Source organism: Elgaria multicarinata, chromosome 14 (assembly GCF_023053635.1).
Source record: "Elgaria multicarinata webbii isolate HBS135686 ecotype San Diego chromosome 14, rElgMul1.1.pri, whole genome shotgun sequence".
In the NCBI taxonomy this organism is placed as follows: Eukaryota; Metazoa; Chordata; class Lepidosauria; order Squamata; family Anguidae; genus Elgaria; species Elgaria multicarinata.
The window spans coordinates 16,133,679-16,151,874 of NC_086184.1; the positions used below are offsets into that span (position 1 = coordinate 16,133,679).

The window sequence follows — 18,196 nt, forward strand, 5'->3', positions numbered from 1 at the left end:
TACATGTATAAAAGCTTTGTGATATCTATAATGAACATTGCTACTGCTTGTATCTTACCAGACCACCTCTTTTGGCCTTTCCAACAAAAAAGAAAACTGGATTGGTCATGGAGAATTAAGAGTACAAAGGAAGCCGGATTCTCTGACAGGTAGTTCCGTATCTTGTGCCAAGCTCTTTCAAATACATTTGGCAAAAACTGGTATAATGCGGTTTTATTTCATAGGGGGCGGAGTGGGGAGAATGTCCTGACTCTTCTCTGTTCAATCACCTGCAAGATATTTTTAATATTTCAATTAAAAATTACACTAAATAGCAGATTAACTATTTTAAAAATCCCAAAAACAAAAGTCATCCAAAACAACCAGCGGAAGGGCACACAAGATACTGTCAAATTTGGTTGATAATTAATTACTATTAAAGAGTTCAGGGGACAAACTTGAACAGGCACCCAAAAAGTAGTCATCATAGAGAAATTGAAATAGCTCATTATTATTATTATTATTATTATTATTATTATTATTTATTTATTTATTTATATAGCACCATCAATGTACATGGTGCTGTACAGAGTAAAACAGTAAATAGCAAGACCCTGCCACATAGGCTTACAATCTTAACATCAGAGCATCAAACTACAGTTGCCAAAGTTTTAATCTGGTCAAATGATGGGTGATCAATAATTTACCATATCCACTGTTCTAAATGAGCATGAGCTGCCTGAGTGTTTACATTGTATTTTGGTATTAAAAATTGAAGGAAATGTCCCTATCTTGTGACATTGTACCAAAAGGATATGAGAATGATGACAATATAGATTGCACTGCATCAACAGAGGATGAGCTGACTGATTAAATCAAACCGAGAAATGCATTCTCTAAAGATAACTTTTAAAGAAACTGTTTACCCTCCCTCCATTTCCTTCGCTTTCTTTTGTTGTCTCCCCTTTGCAGTCATTTATAGATTGTAAGCCCTCTGGGGCAGGGGCCTGGCTTTACATACCTGGTACTATGCACACAGATCTGGGACATAAGAGCCCTGCTGGATCAGACCAAGGGTCCATCTAGTCCAGCATTCTGTTCACACAGTGGCCAACCAGTTTCCCACAGAAAACCCACGGCCAGGACATAAGTGCAACTACACCCTCCTGCCCATGTTCCCCAGCAACTGGCATACATTACTGAGGTAGCATAGAAGAATCAGGACTAATAGTCATTGATAGCCCTCTCCAGGAATTTATCCAACCCTTTTAAAGCCATCCAAATTGGTGCTCATCACCACATCTTGTGGTAATAAATTCCATAGTATGACTATGCACTTTGTGAAGAAGTGCTTCCTTTCATCTATCTTGAATCTCCCACTAATCAGCTTCATGGGATGACCCCAGGTTATGAGAGATGTAGAACCTTTTTTAGCTCAAGGACCAAATTCCATTTAGGAGAAGTTCTCGGGCTTCATTCCAGTGGTGGGTCAGACCAAAGGCAATAGAGGCAGTCCAAAAAATCAAAAACAGTAGCATACGCCTTAGGAGAGGCTTTTCAGCCTTTTAAAATGGGAGAAAGGCTCCAATGATTGGTGTTTGGGGAAAAGGGGGAATGCCGGAAGTCTGGATTGGGACCCTGGGCCTGAGGATCTGCACCTCTGACATAAGTTATGCTATATGAGTAAGAACTTAGTGAGACTTACTCCAGAACAGGCACACCAAACGCTACCCCTTCTGCTGCCCCTTATGCCTGGAACGCTCTTCCAGAACATTTGAGAACTACAAGTTCAACCGCAGCTCAGCTAAAAGCTCAGCTAAAAACTTTTCTTTTTCCTAAAGCTTTTAAAACTTGATTTTGTTCTGACTTTATACTGTTAGTTTTACCCTACCCAGTGCCTGTTTACCCTACCCAGTGCCTGTTTGCATTCTCTTCCCCTCCTTATTGTTTTATTATGATTTTATTAGAATGTAAGCCTATGCGGCAGGGTCTTGCTATTTACTGTTTTACTCTGTACAGCACCATGTACATTGATGGTGCTATATAAATAAATAAATAAATAAATATAATAATAATAATAATAATAATAATAATAATAATAATAATAATAATACCAGAGATGGGTACTATTTCAAAGTTATCCATTGGCATCAGAAATACCTGCCTCCTGGCACAATTGGTTTATTTATCTGTGGTTAATGGTTTGCTACACTGTATTTATAAACTTTGTATTGTATTTTTATATTGTATGTAAACTACCCTGGTAGTTTTATTTGAAGGACTTGGGTTAAAAAAAACTGTTAAAACTCACTGAAACTCTATACATGGCTGTTCAGAAGTAACTCCCACTGAGTTCAAAGGCACTTACTCCCAGACTTACGCAGACACCTGAGAGTAAGTCTCGTTGTTATGACTGAGTAGACATATACAGGATTCCACTGTTTTGGCATAGAATTGTAGCCTAACAGTGCTATCCTATATGTGCCTACTCAGAAGTAACAATGGGACTTATTCCCAGGTTTGCATAAGAGTAACCCCACTAAACCCAACAGGGCTTACCTTCTGAGTAGACATGGGTAAGATTTCACAGCACAGCTGCAATCCTGGGGTAAAAACCAATGGAAGTAGACCCATTAAAATGAATAGAATTTAAGTTAGTCATGACTAACTTAAGACCCGTTCATTTCAATGGGTCTATGTGGGCCTGTTCAGATGACCCACTAAGCCATGGTTAGGCCACTAACCCTTTTGCAGCAAACTGTTAGTGAGCATGTTTAAACCACTGTTATGCAGCCACCATGGTTAAGAATGGTTCACACGACACACTAAGCCATGGTTCAACACACCACACGCTAAGCCAGCATGTTTAGCTAGGGTGACCATATGAAAAGGAGGACAGGGCTCTTGTATCTTTAACAGTTGCATAGAAAAGGGAATTTCAGCAGGTGTCATTTGTACAGAACCTGGTGAAATTCCCTCTTCATTACAACAGTTAAAGTGCAGGAGCTATACTAGAGTGACCAGATTTAAAAGAGGGCAGGGCACCTGCAGCTTTAAGTGTGGTGATAAAGAGGAAATTTCACCAGCTTCTTCATGACACCTGCAGAAATTCCCTTTTCAATACAACTATTAAAGGTACAGTAGGGTGACCATATGGAAAGGAGGACAGGGTTCCTGTATCTTTAACAGTTGCATAGAAAAGGGAATTTAGACTAAAGTTGATAATAGCTCTAACTGTATGATTTCATGTCTGATTCTTGTGTTTGGTTGTTGTTGTTTGTTTCTTTTCTTTTTATGGATCTATAGATCGCAATAAAGAAAGTTAAGTTAAGAAAAGGGAATTTCAGCAGGTGTCATTTGTATATATGGAGAACCTGGTGAAATTCCCTCTTCATCACCACAGTTAAAGCTGCAGGAGCTTTATTAGAGTGACCAGATTTAACAGAGGGCAGGGCACCTGCAGCTTTAACTGTTGTGATGAAGAGGAAATTTCACCAGGTTCTCCATATATACAAATGACACTTGCTGCAATTCCCTTTTCAATTCAACTGTTAAAGATGCAGGAGCCCTGTCCTCCTTTTCATAGGGTCACCCTAGCTCAAAATGCGTAACCACGGTGGCCTAGCATGTCGCCTGAACAGGGTCAGTCTTTAAATAAGACTTACGTTGGATTTCCCCCCCTATGCTCAGTTATACTCGAAAGCCCCGCGCGACATTGCTTGCTCCTGAGTAAACCTGCAGGGGACATTGCGCTCCACAGCTTGGGTGTTTCTTTATGAGAAAAGCAGAGTGTAAATTTTTAAAAAATAGAACGATACGAGCAAACCCATACAAACCATGGAAGGGGGTGGGGGTCCCTAAGAAGCCCTGCCCCCCCAGTCGCCACCCCCCAAATCCTCCTCCCCCTGCCATTTTGGGCTCCTCGCCCCAGCTCCAAACGCACCCCCGAAGTGACCCGAGGCCCCTTCTTCCCTTCCCTCGCGGAGGAAGGGACAGCCAAACGGGTGGCGCCTCCTTTCGCCATTGCCTCTCCCTTCCCTCACTCGCTCCCGCCTTCATCTCTGAGGGAGGAGGAGGACGACGACGAGGCGGCGGCGGCGTTTTCCTCCGTCCTTCTCCACACGCGAGCCGGCAAGCCACCGCCTGCGTGTCCGTCCATAGGTAGGTAACGGCCGGGGGGTCCCTCAGGGCGGGCTGAAACGGGGCGGGGCAGCAGCAGGCCGCGCGGGCGGCTGAGGGAAGAAAAGCCGGAGGTGGGATGGCGGAGCCGGGGGCTTGGTGGCGGCGGCCTAGGCCGGCTTCTGCTGGGGACGACCCGGATAACCGGCTTCGCGAACCCGTCCTCACACCCACCCCAATCCCCGGGTCTCTTCGAGCAGAACGCCTCCCGCCGCCTGCACCTGACACCCGGCGCACCTTTGGGTGACCTCTTCCCTTCCCCCTTTTCCCTGCCTTTCTCCTCTCCCCCTTTTGAAAAACACACACACCACTATTATTATTATTATTTGAGGAAGGAGGGCCTTTGTTTCAGCCCCGTGCGACCAAAGTCGACGGGGTTGAAAGGTTCCCACCCGCCCTGGAGTCGACTCCGGCGTTGCCCCATCTTTGGTTTTGGGCCGCGGTGGTGAGGGCGCGTTTCACTCCGAATTTGAGATGGGAACTGGCCCGGCTCGCTCTGGTTTGGCCCGACCCCAGGCTGAACGCACTGCATGGATCCGGTCCTGTGGGTGAGGTGAGAAAAGGAGCGGCTGGCAAAGCTAGGAAGGACTTGCTGTCTTCACCTGTGTTATTCCTGCTGTCCCGAACGGTCATCCGGGTATACCTGACCTGAGAGTCTGTTGCAAAGGTGTGGCACCTTAAAGATTTAAGGTTTATTTATTTATTCATTCATTACATTTAGATCAGCGCCTTTTTTCCTCCAAGGAACCCATAATCATCCTTCTCTCCATTTTATCCCCACAACAGCAACCCTGTGAGGTTGGTTGGGCTGAGAGTCTGTGGCTGAGTTCGGATGACACGCTAATCAATGGTTGATTTCAGTGTTCCTCCTATACCTCCCCCACCCATTGATTAGCATGTTGTCCGAACTCACCCTGTGACTGGCCCAAAGTCAATCAGTGAGTTTACATGGCTCAGTGGGGACTAGAACCCGGATCTCAGGACTCCAACACTTTAGCCACTACACCGTACTGGGTGTGGATCCACTCTGCTAGTTGGGTCCAGATTTGTGCTGGATCTACTATGCTGGTAGAAGTGGACTTCCCTGCACCTTCTTTCCCACAACAGCCCCTCCAACCCCCTAAATTTCTGCAACAGATGGTCAGGAGACCCTGCTGAATGGGTGAATGGGGAGGAGAATCCCCGAAAATCAAATGGAGAGACCTTTCACAACTGGAGCCCTTCCTCTCACAGAAGGTCCCTTCTTCTCATGGAAGGCTGATCCTGGATCCAACCTTTAAGCAGTGCGATCCTATGTGTTTTTACTCAGAAGTAATAACCCACTGTGTTCAATGAGGGTTATTCCGTAGGAAGTCAGTTTATGCATACTGGGGCTCATTGATCTCAGTAGGATTTACTTTTAGATAAATATGCATGCGATTAGTTGGGCTGTTAACAGATTTGCAGTGCAATCCTAAGTAAGAAGGAAATTTCATTGCTTTCAGTGGGACTTACTCCTAGGCAAGTCTATGTAGGATTATAGCCTTGTTGTGGCAGAAGGTTTTGTGGGCAAGAGTTTACTTTGAAATTGACTGATGAAATTGACTCTAGTCTAGGGTGACAGGGCTCCTGTATCTTTAACAGTTGTATAGAAAAGGGAATTTCAGCAGGTGTCATTTGTATGCATGCAGCACTTGGTGAAATTCCCTCTTCACACCAGTTAAAGCTTCAGGAGCCCTGCCGTCTTTTGTGGAGTGACCAGATATATGTAAGTTAGGTTGAGGGATAATGACTAACACAAGTTCAGCCAGTGAGCTTCATGGCTGAGTGGCGATTAGACTCCATGCTTCTGTTGTGTACATTTGAGCTTTGCATAGAGATGTCTCAGACTCATTTCATGATTTTTTTGGCCCCAGTGTTTGCTGCTGCTTCTTTTTTCTCAAAATCCATGTAAACCGAAAATAGCACTTCATGCATCTGATGAAGTGGGCTCTACTCTCGTAAAGGTTTGTGTCACAATAAATCTTTAGTCTTAAAGGTGCTGCAAGACTCATTATACCCACCTACAACATCCGATCTAGAATCAATCATAAAACAGTAAATGTTGCTGGCACTATTTCCCCCCCAAATCCTTGCTGTCCTTCGAAAGTGTCTTCAGTGTGCTTTTGCTCTTGATCTGGAACAAAATTTGTGGCACCTTAAAGATTAACAGATTTATTGAAGCATAACCAGAACCCATTTTGTCAGATGCATAGAGAGTTATCTTCAGTTGGGAGATCTATACATATATGTAAGTACAGAGGTGGAAAATTGTAAATAGTGGGTCCGAAAGGCCGTGAAATGTAAGAGATGTTCTTGAGTCCACAAAAGCTTATGCCTCAATAAATCTGCCTTTAAGATGCTACAAGACTTTCTATTGTTTTTGTTAAAACAGACATGACATAGCTACCTTGCTGTTATCTGGTATATTATCCATCCTCACTGGTCCTGTATTAGCTATTACAGGACCAGTGGGGATGGATAATATTCTAGATAACAGTAAGATATATTTTCTAAGCTCAAGATGCGAGTCTTGAGCATAGAAAAGATCCACCTCCATTAGTGGTGTATCACAAGTTGTCCACAAAACATACCCTCCATAAATATGAACAAAACTTCAGCCTGTTAAACTGTTTCCTTCCTTCATGCAGAACAAGAGCTAATTATATTATTTCCAGATTTTGCATAAACATTTTTGTTTGACGTCACTCATCGCTTCTATTTTGAATTACTGTTTTCCAAAATTGGCATGCGCCTTTATAGATTAAGGAGCCATCTTGCCAGATTGCACTTATTGTTGGGCAGGCAATTTTACCTCTTTAAAATATTTTTAACTGCTACAGAAGGCATCAGTAAGCCATTAAAACATTGGAAAATATGCAAGAATTAATACTTTTGGATAATGCAGTTGTATCTAGACTGTACCTAGTGTATTAAGGAGCTTATATTTTTCTCTACGTTCTGTGCACTGACTGACTGATCTGAAAGTTATCTCAACTCTGTGCATTCAATATTACATTTTTGTTTTGCTAATTTATTTGTGAAAAAAGTTGAGAGAATAAGATTATTTATTCTTAGATATTTTGCAAAAAATAAAGATGTTTGGAAATACAATAAGTCTCTGAAGTGTGCTTCCATATCTTCTTGCATACTTTTTGAGAGTAGTAGGAGTGATAGACTGTTAAATACATACTTAATTATCTTCCATATTACTTTTGTTTATGTATCTTTAGGAACCAGCTTGAAGTATAATGTGTGAATGTTACTGGCATCATGACAACTGTTAGACAGAGAAAAGGAATAAAAATTACAGAAGCTCCAGAAGAATGTCACTCACACGAGAAGAGCTGGAAACTTAATGGGAGGATTGTAGCTGGTAGGTTGCAGTTATTTATGTATTTTTAATCATTATAAACTTCTTGGCTAGAACTGTGATTTTTTTTTTAGGTTAAAAAAGCTCAAATGCCAGTGTTAACTATGGTTAGAAATAAAACAGGATTCTTCTCAACCAGTATTTCAAACTAGCTTTGACGTCTGTATTTCCACAAGATTCTGTGTTTATTTACAGGGATATGTTTTGATTTCTGACTTTTTGCTTACAAAATATTTCATGTATTGCTATTTGCAAACACAGTTTGAACATCTTGTCACAAAAATTGTTAGTTCATCAAATATAGATTTATATAAAATCCATTCTTCTAATAAGGGAGACATAGCTCTAGTACCACTGAGTTTGGTACTATTTCAGAGTTTGGTCCTGTGCTGGTAGAACTTGGCTCTTGTTTCAAATAACAGGGTTAAGCTGGAAATGAGAGAAATAATTAAAATAAATGTAGTATACATGGAGAAGTAACTATCTAAATGTAGAAAATGGCTGTCTCTTCACGTGGCATTATATTATACATCATATTGATGTAGCCCTTTAGCCCCAGGGCCTAAATCGGGCATAGCCCTCCAGCATTTCTCAGATGTCTTTGCCTCCTTTTCTCTGACCACCAATCATTTGGTGATTTCCTGGCTTCTATACATTTTTCCCTCATTCTAAAAGTTTAAAATCATAGAATAGTAGAGTTGGAAGGGCCATCGAGTCTAACCTCCTGCTCAATGCAAGAATCCACGTTAAAGAATCCCTGACAGATGGTTGTCCAGCTGCCTCTTGAGTGCCTCTAGTGTGGGAGAGCCCACGACCTCCCTAGGTAACTGGTTCCATTGTCGTACTGCTCCAACAGTCAGGAAGTTTTTGCTGATGTCCAGCCGGAATCTGGCTTCCTGTAACTTGAGCCTATTATTCTGTGTCCTGCACTCTGGGATGATTGAGAAGAGATCCTGCCCCTCCTCTGTGTGACAACCTTTCAAGTACTTGAAGAGTGTTATCATGTCTCCCCTGAATCTTTTCTTCTACAGGCTAAACATACCCAGTTCTTTCAGTCTCTCTTCATAGGGCTTTGCTTCCAGACCCCTCATCTTCCTCATTGCCCTCCTCTGAACCCCCTCCAGCTTGTCTGCATCCTTTTTGAAGTGTGGTGCCCAGAGCTGGACCCAATACTCAAGATGAGGCTTAACTACTGCTGAATAGAGGAGAACCAGTACCTCGCGCAATTTGGAAGCTATACTTCTATTAATGCATCCCAAAATAGCATTTGCTTTTTTTGCAGCCACATCACACTGTTGGCTCATATTCAGCTTGTTATCTACAACAATTCCAAGGTCTTTCTCGCTTGTAGTGTTGCTAAGTCAAGTATCCCCCATCTTGTAGCTGTGCATTTGGTTTCTTTTTGCTAGGTATAGAACTTGGCAATTATCCCTATTAAAATTCATTCTGTTGTTTTCAACCGAGCACTCCAGCCTATCAAGATCACTTTGAAGTTTCTTTCTGTCTTCCAGGGTATTAGCTAGTTACTGACACTAAGAGCTTTACACTCAAATACGATGGCTTTTTTGGGTGGTGTTTTGGGGGGTGTTTGTATTTCTCCCTATCTCCTTTTCTCCTGTCTCTTTTGCACCCTGCCTTGCCCACCCCTGAGAGCTTCTCCAAAATGAATTTTGGCCCTATGGCTGAAAGAGGATCAATATCCCTGTTACACAGTTTGGCTACTTTGATGCCATCAGGTGATGAGAGTTGTGTACTGTTATGAGAGGTTGCTTTGATCAGTGAACACTTAGGGAAGGTGGAATGCACAATTTAGATAATCAAACCTTTAAAGATTAAACAAAATGTTAATGAAGTCACCCTGCTTGCAATTTATTAGAAAATGTGCCACCTAGCATATTTCAAAAGATTTCCAAAAGAGAGGTGGTGGGTATTGTTACTATTTTTAGCTTATAAGGCTAAACTAAGCTCTATTATTGTAGAAAGGACAAAACACAGTGGACAGATCATAGTTTTAATAACAAACATCTCAGCAATAAACTGTTCTATGCACAAGACTTAGCAAGAATAAGAAAAAAAAAACAGTTAGTACTGCCTCTTTCAGTGAATTAGTTGGAGCTAAAATACCACAAGTGGAATGAAAATAACTGTTAGCACTAACCCTCAAATGCTTTCCCAAAGTTCATACAGTGCTATAATAGATAGGTTCTATATGTTTCTACTTGTAACAGGTTTCAGAAGTTGAAGGATATACTTGGAGTTGTTTCATGCATCCCATGCAGCGTTCTAGTGTGAAGTGTAAAGTTGCCCTTCTTTGAGTGAAAGACAGCTTCACACAAAAGTGTATCTTTGGATCCAACATTTTAAGAACCAGCTGGGGCCATTTAGAGTTTTCTGTGTGGATTTTATTGTTGTTTTCTATATATGTCACCTTGGGAGGATATTTATTCATGCAAGGAATGAATCAGTGCGAATCTTCTAATACCAAAACAATCCAAGACGCAAATGTTGGCAGGATTTAAATCTTAGATGATAAATATTTACTAGAACCATCTTCTGCAGGTGGAAAGCTATGGAAGAAAGTTTCATTAATCGTTGGTGGAATTGTTGGCATTTCCCTGGGAATTCTCACTTCTGTTTATGTTGCTACGCTACATGAAAATGATCTATGGTTTTCCAACATCAAGGTAACAGAATGACTTTAATTGCATCTTTGATTTCCTAAGGCGTTGTTCACAATATGGAAGAAACTGGATCCCCCCTTTTTTTTTACAAAGCTTTCCAAGACTACTATAGCATCAGTTCACTGAAAGTAGCAGCCACATTTGATCTATAATTCTGTGTTTATTAAGGATGTGTGTGAGATTCAGCTGAACCCTGACCTGAATTGGGGCCCTTTGGACCCTCCCTGGTGCTTCCGGAGGCAAAGCCATCTTCTTGCTGAAGTAACCGGAATGGAAGCTGGTTCCTGCAAAAGGCTTTGTTTGCAATTTGGCTTTGGGAAGATAGACAGCTTGTCTCCAAAAATGGCATCTTTTGCTTTTTATTCTCTAAATGCTAATGGAGGGAGGGGGAAGGGAGAGTGACTGCCAGGTCTACAGGACCCTTTTTTTTATCAGGGGCTCTGTAGTCCCTGTTCTTTGGAGGAAGGCAGGGATGGGACCATGAGTTGGACATTCTTTCAGTACTACCAGGATTCACTTTGAAAAGGCCTTAAACTGGTTTTCAGTCATCATAACTACCTAGCTCCTACACTTGTCCTTCGGCAACTTTGCAGGTTTCTAGCCTGGTGACATCACTATGAAGTGTGTGATTTGCATACAAATCACACACATCATAATGGGGAAGGGGGAAAGAATTACTCACCCCTCCCAAATTTGAGGACTCCACTTCCACATTCGTTGTAGCACCTATCTTTCTAAAACTTTGCAGTTTTCTTACTTGGGATCCCCTCTGTTTTGTCTGTCATTTTAAGAAGAATGGCCCACAAGGGACAGAGGGTGTGTGTGATAAATATGTACCTTTTGGGGTACCCTCAAAATACAAACACTGCTCTTGCACAAAGATTCCTGCACCTTTTCATCTGAAACTTGGCAGGCCTGATCCCCTCAGAAGAGGCAACTATCCTTGCAATTTTTATCCAACTCTGCCAATGAATAAAAACATTATTGCCAGTTCTCTTTTTAAGAATAAAATCAGAATATAAAGGTGTACAGTGCAAAAAAAAACCCCACTGCACCTATTGCTCTGAGATTTGACAGGCATAATCTGCTCCTAAGGGGCTGCTATGCTAGTACATATCTATTTCCCATGATAGTCAATAGGAGGCACAAAGCCTCAGATTTCCAAATCTTGGGTTGGGTGTGGTTCTACTGTCCAAGCAGAATCAAGAAATACTTTTGTAAGCCGCCATGAGAGCCTTTTTTGGCTGAATGGCGGCATAAAAATGCTTAAATAAATATAAATAAATAAATAAATCAGGCCATTTTTCAAAGCATCAAGTCCAGCTCCAAGTCAAATCTTGTAGTTGGTGTACACTTCTAGTGTTCATAATAAAGAATTCAGGATTATCCAGGCTGAATGATGACCGTACAACTGACTTAATATATGCATGATTCTTTTTCAATCAGATCTTACCTAATTAGAGAGTGAAGGCTAAAGTCTTAAATTTCCCTTCAGATAAGGGCAGCTTCAGATGTTGCATTTCTACACACAGAATGTCATCAATAAAACAGAAATTGGCTCTCTGTATCGAACAGGTGCCAGAAACCTGGAATTGACTCTTGCTCACTACCACATGTTAAAGTGATGCCATTGTGGACTGTAATGATGTGGACTTACTCAGTTCATGAAATCAAAGTCTTGATGTTTTCCTCCCTGACTGCAGCAGGTTGGGATCACACCCTGCAGTAGTAGAATTCACTATGTGGTACATTAAAATATTTTCATCTAATTATGATATGTTAATAGCACTTTTTTTTTTTTACGTTTCTATTAGGGCAAACTCAGTGGCAATTTGTTGTCAGCTTTCACAGGATAAATCGGGTTGAATGGTGACAAAAAATATGCAAAGAAGAGAGTGAAAGCTTGGTGCTTTGAGCACAGGTTCTTTCTGTAAAGAGAGAAGTAAATGATTTATACAGGATAGAGAGCTTAGTCTGGACACATCTTTTGCTTGTCGTAGTTCTTGCAAGCCTATAATGCGCAAATATGAATTGGTATTTCCTCCAGTGATTTAGAAGAGAACAACATATTTGTGAGTGATTTTATTTAGGCTTATAATCTCTCCTATTCCCAATGCCTTGGATAGGAAATAATGATTTACTATATCTAAGATGGGAATTGAACCTCAATTTTGTTTCAATACTTGAGTAATCACTATAAAAATAAATTTATTCCTTCCTTCTTTCCTTCCTTCCTCAAAGCTGAATAAACACTCAGGTCGAAACAAGAGGGCTTGAGGTCAATTGACCAATTGTTCTGTGTGTATTAACTATGTTTGTTGAAGGCACACTATGAAGCCTTGGTCATATCACTTTGATTCCTGAGAAAATTTGCTAAATTAATTGGACTACATTTTTAGAGGCAATTTTCTTTTATTTTTGTTCTTCTTTTTCATTTTTGCTTTTATTAAACAAACAAAATATTGAAAGGCAAAGACTGTCCTCAGTGTATGAGATTGTGTTGTTCTAAAGCAGCCTTTCTCAACCTGGGGCGCTCCAGATGTGTTGGACTGCATCTCCCAGAATGCCCCAGCCAGCAGAGCTGGCTGGGGCATTCTGGGAGTTGTAGTCCAACACATCTGGAGCACCTCAGGTTGAGAAAGGCTGTTCTAAAGGACTATATCTAGCTTCAACTGATCTAGTTCCTAAATGAAGACATTCACATTTGGCTCTGCCACGTGCAGAAATCGTTTTGGGTTTTCTTCTAGGCCTTCACGTTTCTAGTTGCAACTGATTTCATTCTGGAGCCATGAGTTCTGGTTTCCAGGGTTTCCTAGGAATGAAACTTGCTCACAAATTGACTGCGAGGCCTGTTCACACATGCATGTTCTCCACTTGATGAATGCAACAACAAGTCATGTCATTCACGCATGAATCATCCATCACTGACACAATACCACAGATAGCACGTTCATATTGCCTTATATTACATCGAACACATTGAGTTTTAATAGTCAGGTCACATATTCCACTGTCAGTCATCAAACGTCTAGTAAAAATAAATATTTTTTTAGCTTACTCTTTGTTTTACTCATGTGTTTTATAGCTGTATTTTGAATATTCCCTTCTCCATGCTGCTTTCATATTTACCTTCTTCTTTTAAAATGTTGTTATTAGCGCTTTTGAATTTTTTGATTTTTAGGGGATGCTATTGGTTTTTTGAAGGGTTTATTATGTATGTCGTTCTGATAGCTTCAGTTATAGGGTGACTCATAAATGAAATAAATAATAGTGTAGTGAAATCAAGTGATGTACATAGACAAGTGAATCAATTCCAACACTTGTAGTCTACATAGGTAAAAGGTAATGGCTCGTGACCACTGTGTAGGATGATCAAATATTCAATAGGTATATCCTTGTAGTTTAGCTTCCATTGTTCTGTAATCACTACATGGAGGAAGCAGTTGATCATGCGATGATGACTGAGGATGGTTTTGTACTTTCAGTTTATCAGATATCTCAAAAACAATGTACATTTAATTTCCAAATAACAATGTTTAGGATTGGCATATAAACACATTTAAACATCAGGATTCTCAGCAAAGTATCATGGGGCTATATATAGTCAACTGCATATGATGTAGTCAGCATTGCATGTGTAGAACATACCCTATTTTCTAAATATTCGTCTTAAAATATTAACCTATAGCTGTGGCCAATTTATTGAGATACGACTCTAGGAAAAGTATAAATTGCTATAGAACTGGAAATTTGTTGTGAATGAGGAAAGCAGATGTTATCTTGGTATGAAACAGATGTAAAACAGTAGTGTTTACCTCGTAAAGTATGGCATTTGGTTGAATACAGCTGGTGCCAGGCTTACAAATTAATCATTCATGTTTGATGCATTCCTGCTAATTAGATCCCCCTCTATGCCCAGACCTCCAAAATAAATTCCAAAATGCATCAGAGACCTTTCAGTTTTTAATACATAGACATTATTTTTCCCTCCATATACTTCAAGAAGACATACATCTAACATGGAAACTTCAGTTGTGTTAACTCGTCATTATAAGCTGATTGAATTTAAGATGGGACTTCCAGTATTTCAGGTACTTTAGTGACATTCCATTGGTACTCAAATCATTTATCATGTAAAGAGTACAGGTTGAGCCATCTGTCATTCTTTGTTTCTTCATCGGTTTGGCTCAAATTTGGATGCAACTTTGGTTTGAATCGTGAGAATTTGACTATATTCTTAGTAAGAAAACGTATATTCATACTTGCAACGTATGATTTAAAAACAATTTAAAAACAGTGCAATACAATCAGCAATACAATCAAACATTACAAACAATAAAATTTGTGGGCTGCTTTAAAACAAAGAATAGGCAATTAAAACCCCTAAACCCAGCAGACCAGATGCCTGCAGCCAAAATAAAAACATCTTAGCCAGACAATAGAAGACATGTTTATTTTAAACACAGGTTCCAAAACTGGGGATCAGAAAATATCATGGTAATGTTGTTAGCATAGAAATGGCTTCAAAAAAAGAATGAGGAAAGGGCTTAGGGGACAGTAAGCCACCTAGGGGATTTTGTAGGTAGGTGGCGTATAAATTGAAAATTATTATTATTATTATTATTATTATTATTATTATTATTATTATTTACAAATCGTCAAACCTGTGGGTTGGGTCCAGGCTTACAGTAGACCCACTCAAATCAAAGGGACCTAAGTTAATCAGGATTAACTGAAGTTCCATTGATTTCAGTGGGTCTACTCTAAACATGACCAGTCAGTCTGGATACAACCCCATGTTTCTTCCTAGATTTGGATTGGAAATCTCCCCCCCCCTTTTTAAAGGGAGTCAAATTGCCAGGCTTAAATTGACTAGTGGGCCGTGTCCAAGAACACATTTGCTCTTATACAAGTATACACTACTCTCTTCAGAATAAGCATGTTTAGTAGCATACTCTTTGACAGCTGATACACTGAAGTAACATTTAGGAGATCATATTAATTAGTTTTTCTCTTGATTCTTGCCAATATACTGACTATCCAAAATGAAGGGAAAGTTATAGCTGCTTTTTATCTCTATTAGTTTACTTTTTGGACCAAAGCCAAAGTTGTCTGGTAGATTTGGACCTTGGAGATTTGGGCTTAAATCTCTGTGCTATCAACTCATCAAATGCCCTTGATTAATTTCTGAGTCTCAGTTCCCCACTGGTTGAATTAAGAAGGAGGATGATCTATTGCATGGACTTGTTGTAGTGAGGGTTAGCAAGGGTAGTTTTCCTATTAATTAAAACTGTGTTTTTTGCATTTTAACTACATTATACTAATATTATTAAACAGGTGAAGGTGCACCAAAACTAAGTCATGCATCAGGTTAAGTGTTTCCTTGTATCTTAACTGCCTTGTTTCCTTACAGGAGGTAGAGCGGGAGATTTCATTTAGGACAGAATGTGGCCTTTATTACTCTTATTACAAGCAGATGTTGCGGGCTCCATCCATTCAGCTAGGTATTGTAATATCTTTTTTAACCTTTGATTTTCGGAACTGCATAAAGCACAAATAGCTCTCTGAAGACCACCTCTTCTGTGTTTAAGGATAGTGCTTGACTATCATCTCCTATCTTGTTTGTCATAGGGCTTTGGGTACAACTCCAAAGAACACACCTTTTTTGTTTTGTTTTAAATGGCTATATATGTTGTCAGTGCTTGTCACATCTGGAGGTGTTTCTGGTTTCTTGATATTATAGAAATCATTGTTTGTTTAGTACATTTTTAATCCACCCAATAACTAATGCTCTCTGGGCCAGATTGCAACTAGTTAAAAACTAAAATGCCATTTTAAAACAGTTTAAAATATAAAATACAAATATTTAACAGAATAAACTGCAATATAATAAGCAGTAAACAGCAGAGGAATCAAAGAAACAGTGATAATAACCTAGAAGTAGGTTCTAAAATGCCTGAGAGAAAAGAAAGGTCATTCCCGGGTGCCAAAAAAATATAATGACGCAAATGGCAACCAAACCTATCTGGGGAGTTTATTCCATAAGCAGTGCCACAGCTGAGAAGACCCTCTCTCTTTTAGCCACCTCCTTTGCTGGGAGCGCCTGGGAGAGGGTCCATCTTCTTGAAGATGAGCTAGGGATCAAGCAGGAACATGCAGGAGAAGACATGCCTTTAAATTCTCTGGTCCAAAGCCTTTTAGTGCTTTAAAGGTCAACACCAACATTTTTAATTGGGTTTGGAAAGACACGTATAAGCCCAACACATAGATAATGGAGATATGTGTTCCATATTACTAATGATACATAAGTTGTACTTAATGTTTAAAATGTTAAAGCAGGAAGCCAAAGGGCTGTTAAAAAGTGGTATTGCATACTTAAATTATTTTGGTTTCTAACTTTGTAAATTCTTGTTTTCCATAGACTTTAACATTTTAATGTTGTTTGTTTTTTTAAAAAAGTAGGCATGTCCTCATTTTACTTCCTTCTTACTATACAGGTTTACATGGCTTGATCTATGACAATAAAACTGAATCATTGCGGACAATTAACATACTTGGAAGAATGAATGTTTACCAAGAAGTATTTCTCAGCATTCTATATTCAGTTTTTCATATGAAGGTAAGTGATCAATTATAAATTCCTGAAATACACAATGAACTGAATCCCCCATGTCAGTATAGTATGGACCTTGCTCACAGGTTCTGTGGAAACTGACCAAATTTATAGTGTAAACCTAAACATGCTTACTCAGAAGTAAAAATGCATACTGTTGCAGTCTTACAGTGCAATCCTGTGCATGTTCCTTCGAAACACATCCCATATATTTCAGTGAGACTTACTTCCTAATAAGTGTGTGAAGAATTGCAGCTTTAATTTATAGATGTTACTTATGATATGAACAGTTGATTTCATGCTAAAACAAACAATGCATATTTAACTATCTCATATATCCTTCCTTCACAGAAATTTTTAGAACCTGTTTATTTTTACATCTACACATTGTTTAGTCTTCAGGCAGTCTATGTCACTGCTTTATATGTCACCAGCTGGCTTCTTAGTGGAACTTGGCTTTCAGGTGTATTAGTGGCCTTCTGGTATATCACAAACAGGTGAGGATTATTTGTAAATCCTTCTACAACAATATGATTTTTGCCATGCTATAGAAAGGCGTATATGCAAACTCTAGTAAAGGTATGCTGGCTTTAGATCAGAAGTGGGGAACGTTTTGCTCTTCAGATGTTGTTAGATTACAACTTCCATCATCCCTGACCATTGATCATGTTGGCTGGGGCTGATGGGACTTAGAGTCCAACAGGATCTGGACTCTACAGCTTCTCTACCCTTGTTTTAGATCTCCCATTCACAAGACTTTCCTTTATATGTGGATTTATTCCAGGGTTCCTCAGAGTTGGACACATGACTTACTGAGAAATTAGTGGAGGGGAGAATACAATGGGAACAGAATGATGTAGATGACCAAAACATGATACCCAGGGAGGTTCAGGTGGATTGGATTGATGGGCTGGAACTCTGAAGGCCCAGTATAATAAAACCATTTAAAAAGCCTGCATTAGTTTTAAAATTTAGAGCATCCCTAAGGGGGAAAAAACCTTCCTTTGTTTAGAAATTGTTGAAAGTAGGGCTGTCAGCCATTTAAAGGTATTTTATTGCTGCTAAATATTTATTTAGTGCCATTAGAGTGCTAGACAGTATATAGAACATAGACATGAAACAGTCAATAAGTTATCCATTAACTGGCTTTTAATCAATTAAGAAAAATAATTGCTACAATATTTCACTGCAGATGATATTTTGAGGATGCTCAATTAAGCTGTTCATATTTTCTTGACTAAATAGCAAGGGCCAATAATTGAGTCTTTTTGGAATTTTGGAAGTCTGTGGCATTTAGTATTTGAAAGCCACTGTGAAGACATTGCTGCTGTAGATTTAGGTGATCTATAACAG

At 39.7% G+C, this 18,196-nt stretch overlaps 1 protein-coding gene across 1 annotated transcript in view; it reads left to right on the plus strand.

The window, feature by feature from the left end:
• The first annotated feature begins 7,414 nt into the window (after positions 1–7,414).
• Positions 7,415–18,196, plus strand: part of DPY19L3 (dpy-19 like C-mannosyltransferase 3) — a 38,255-nt gene continuing 27,473 nt past the window's right edge. The window contains exons 1-5 of the mRNA XM_063141199.1: positions 7,415–7,552; positions 10,109–10,233; positions 15,644–15,734; positions 16,728–16,849; positions 17,195–17,340. Of these exons, the coding sequence (XP_062997269.1) occupies positions 7,450–7,552; positions 10,109–10,233; positions 15,644–15,734; positions 16,728–16,849; positions 17,195–17,340 (587 nt within the window). The 5' untranslated portion in view covers positions 7,415–7,449. The remainder of the gene's footprint in view (positions 7,553–10,108; positions 10,234–15,643; positions 15,735–16,727; positions 16,850–17,194; positions 17,341–18,196) is intronic.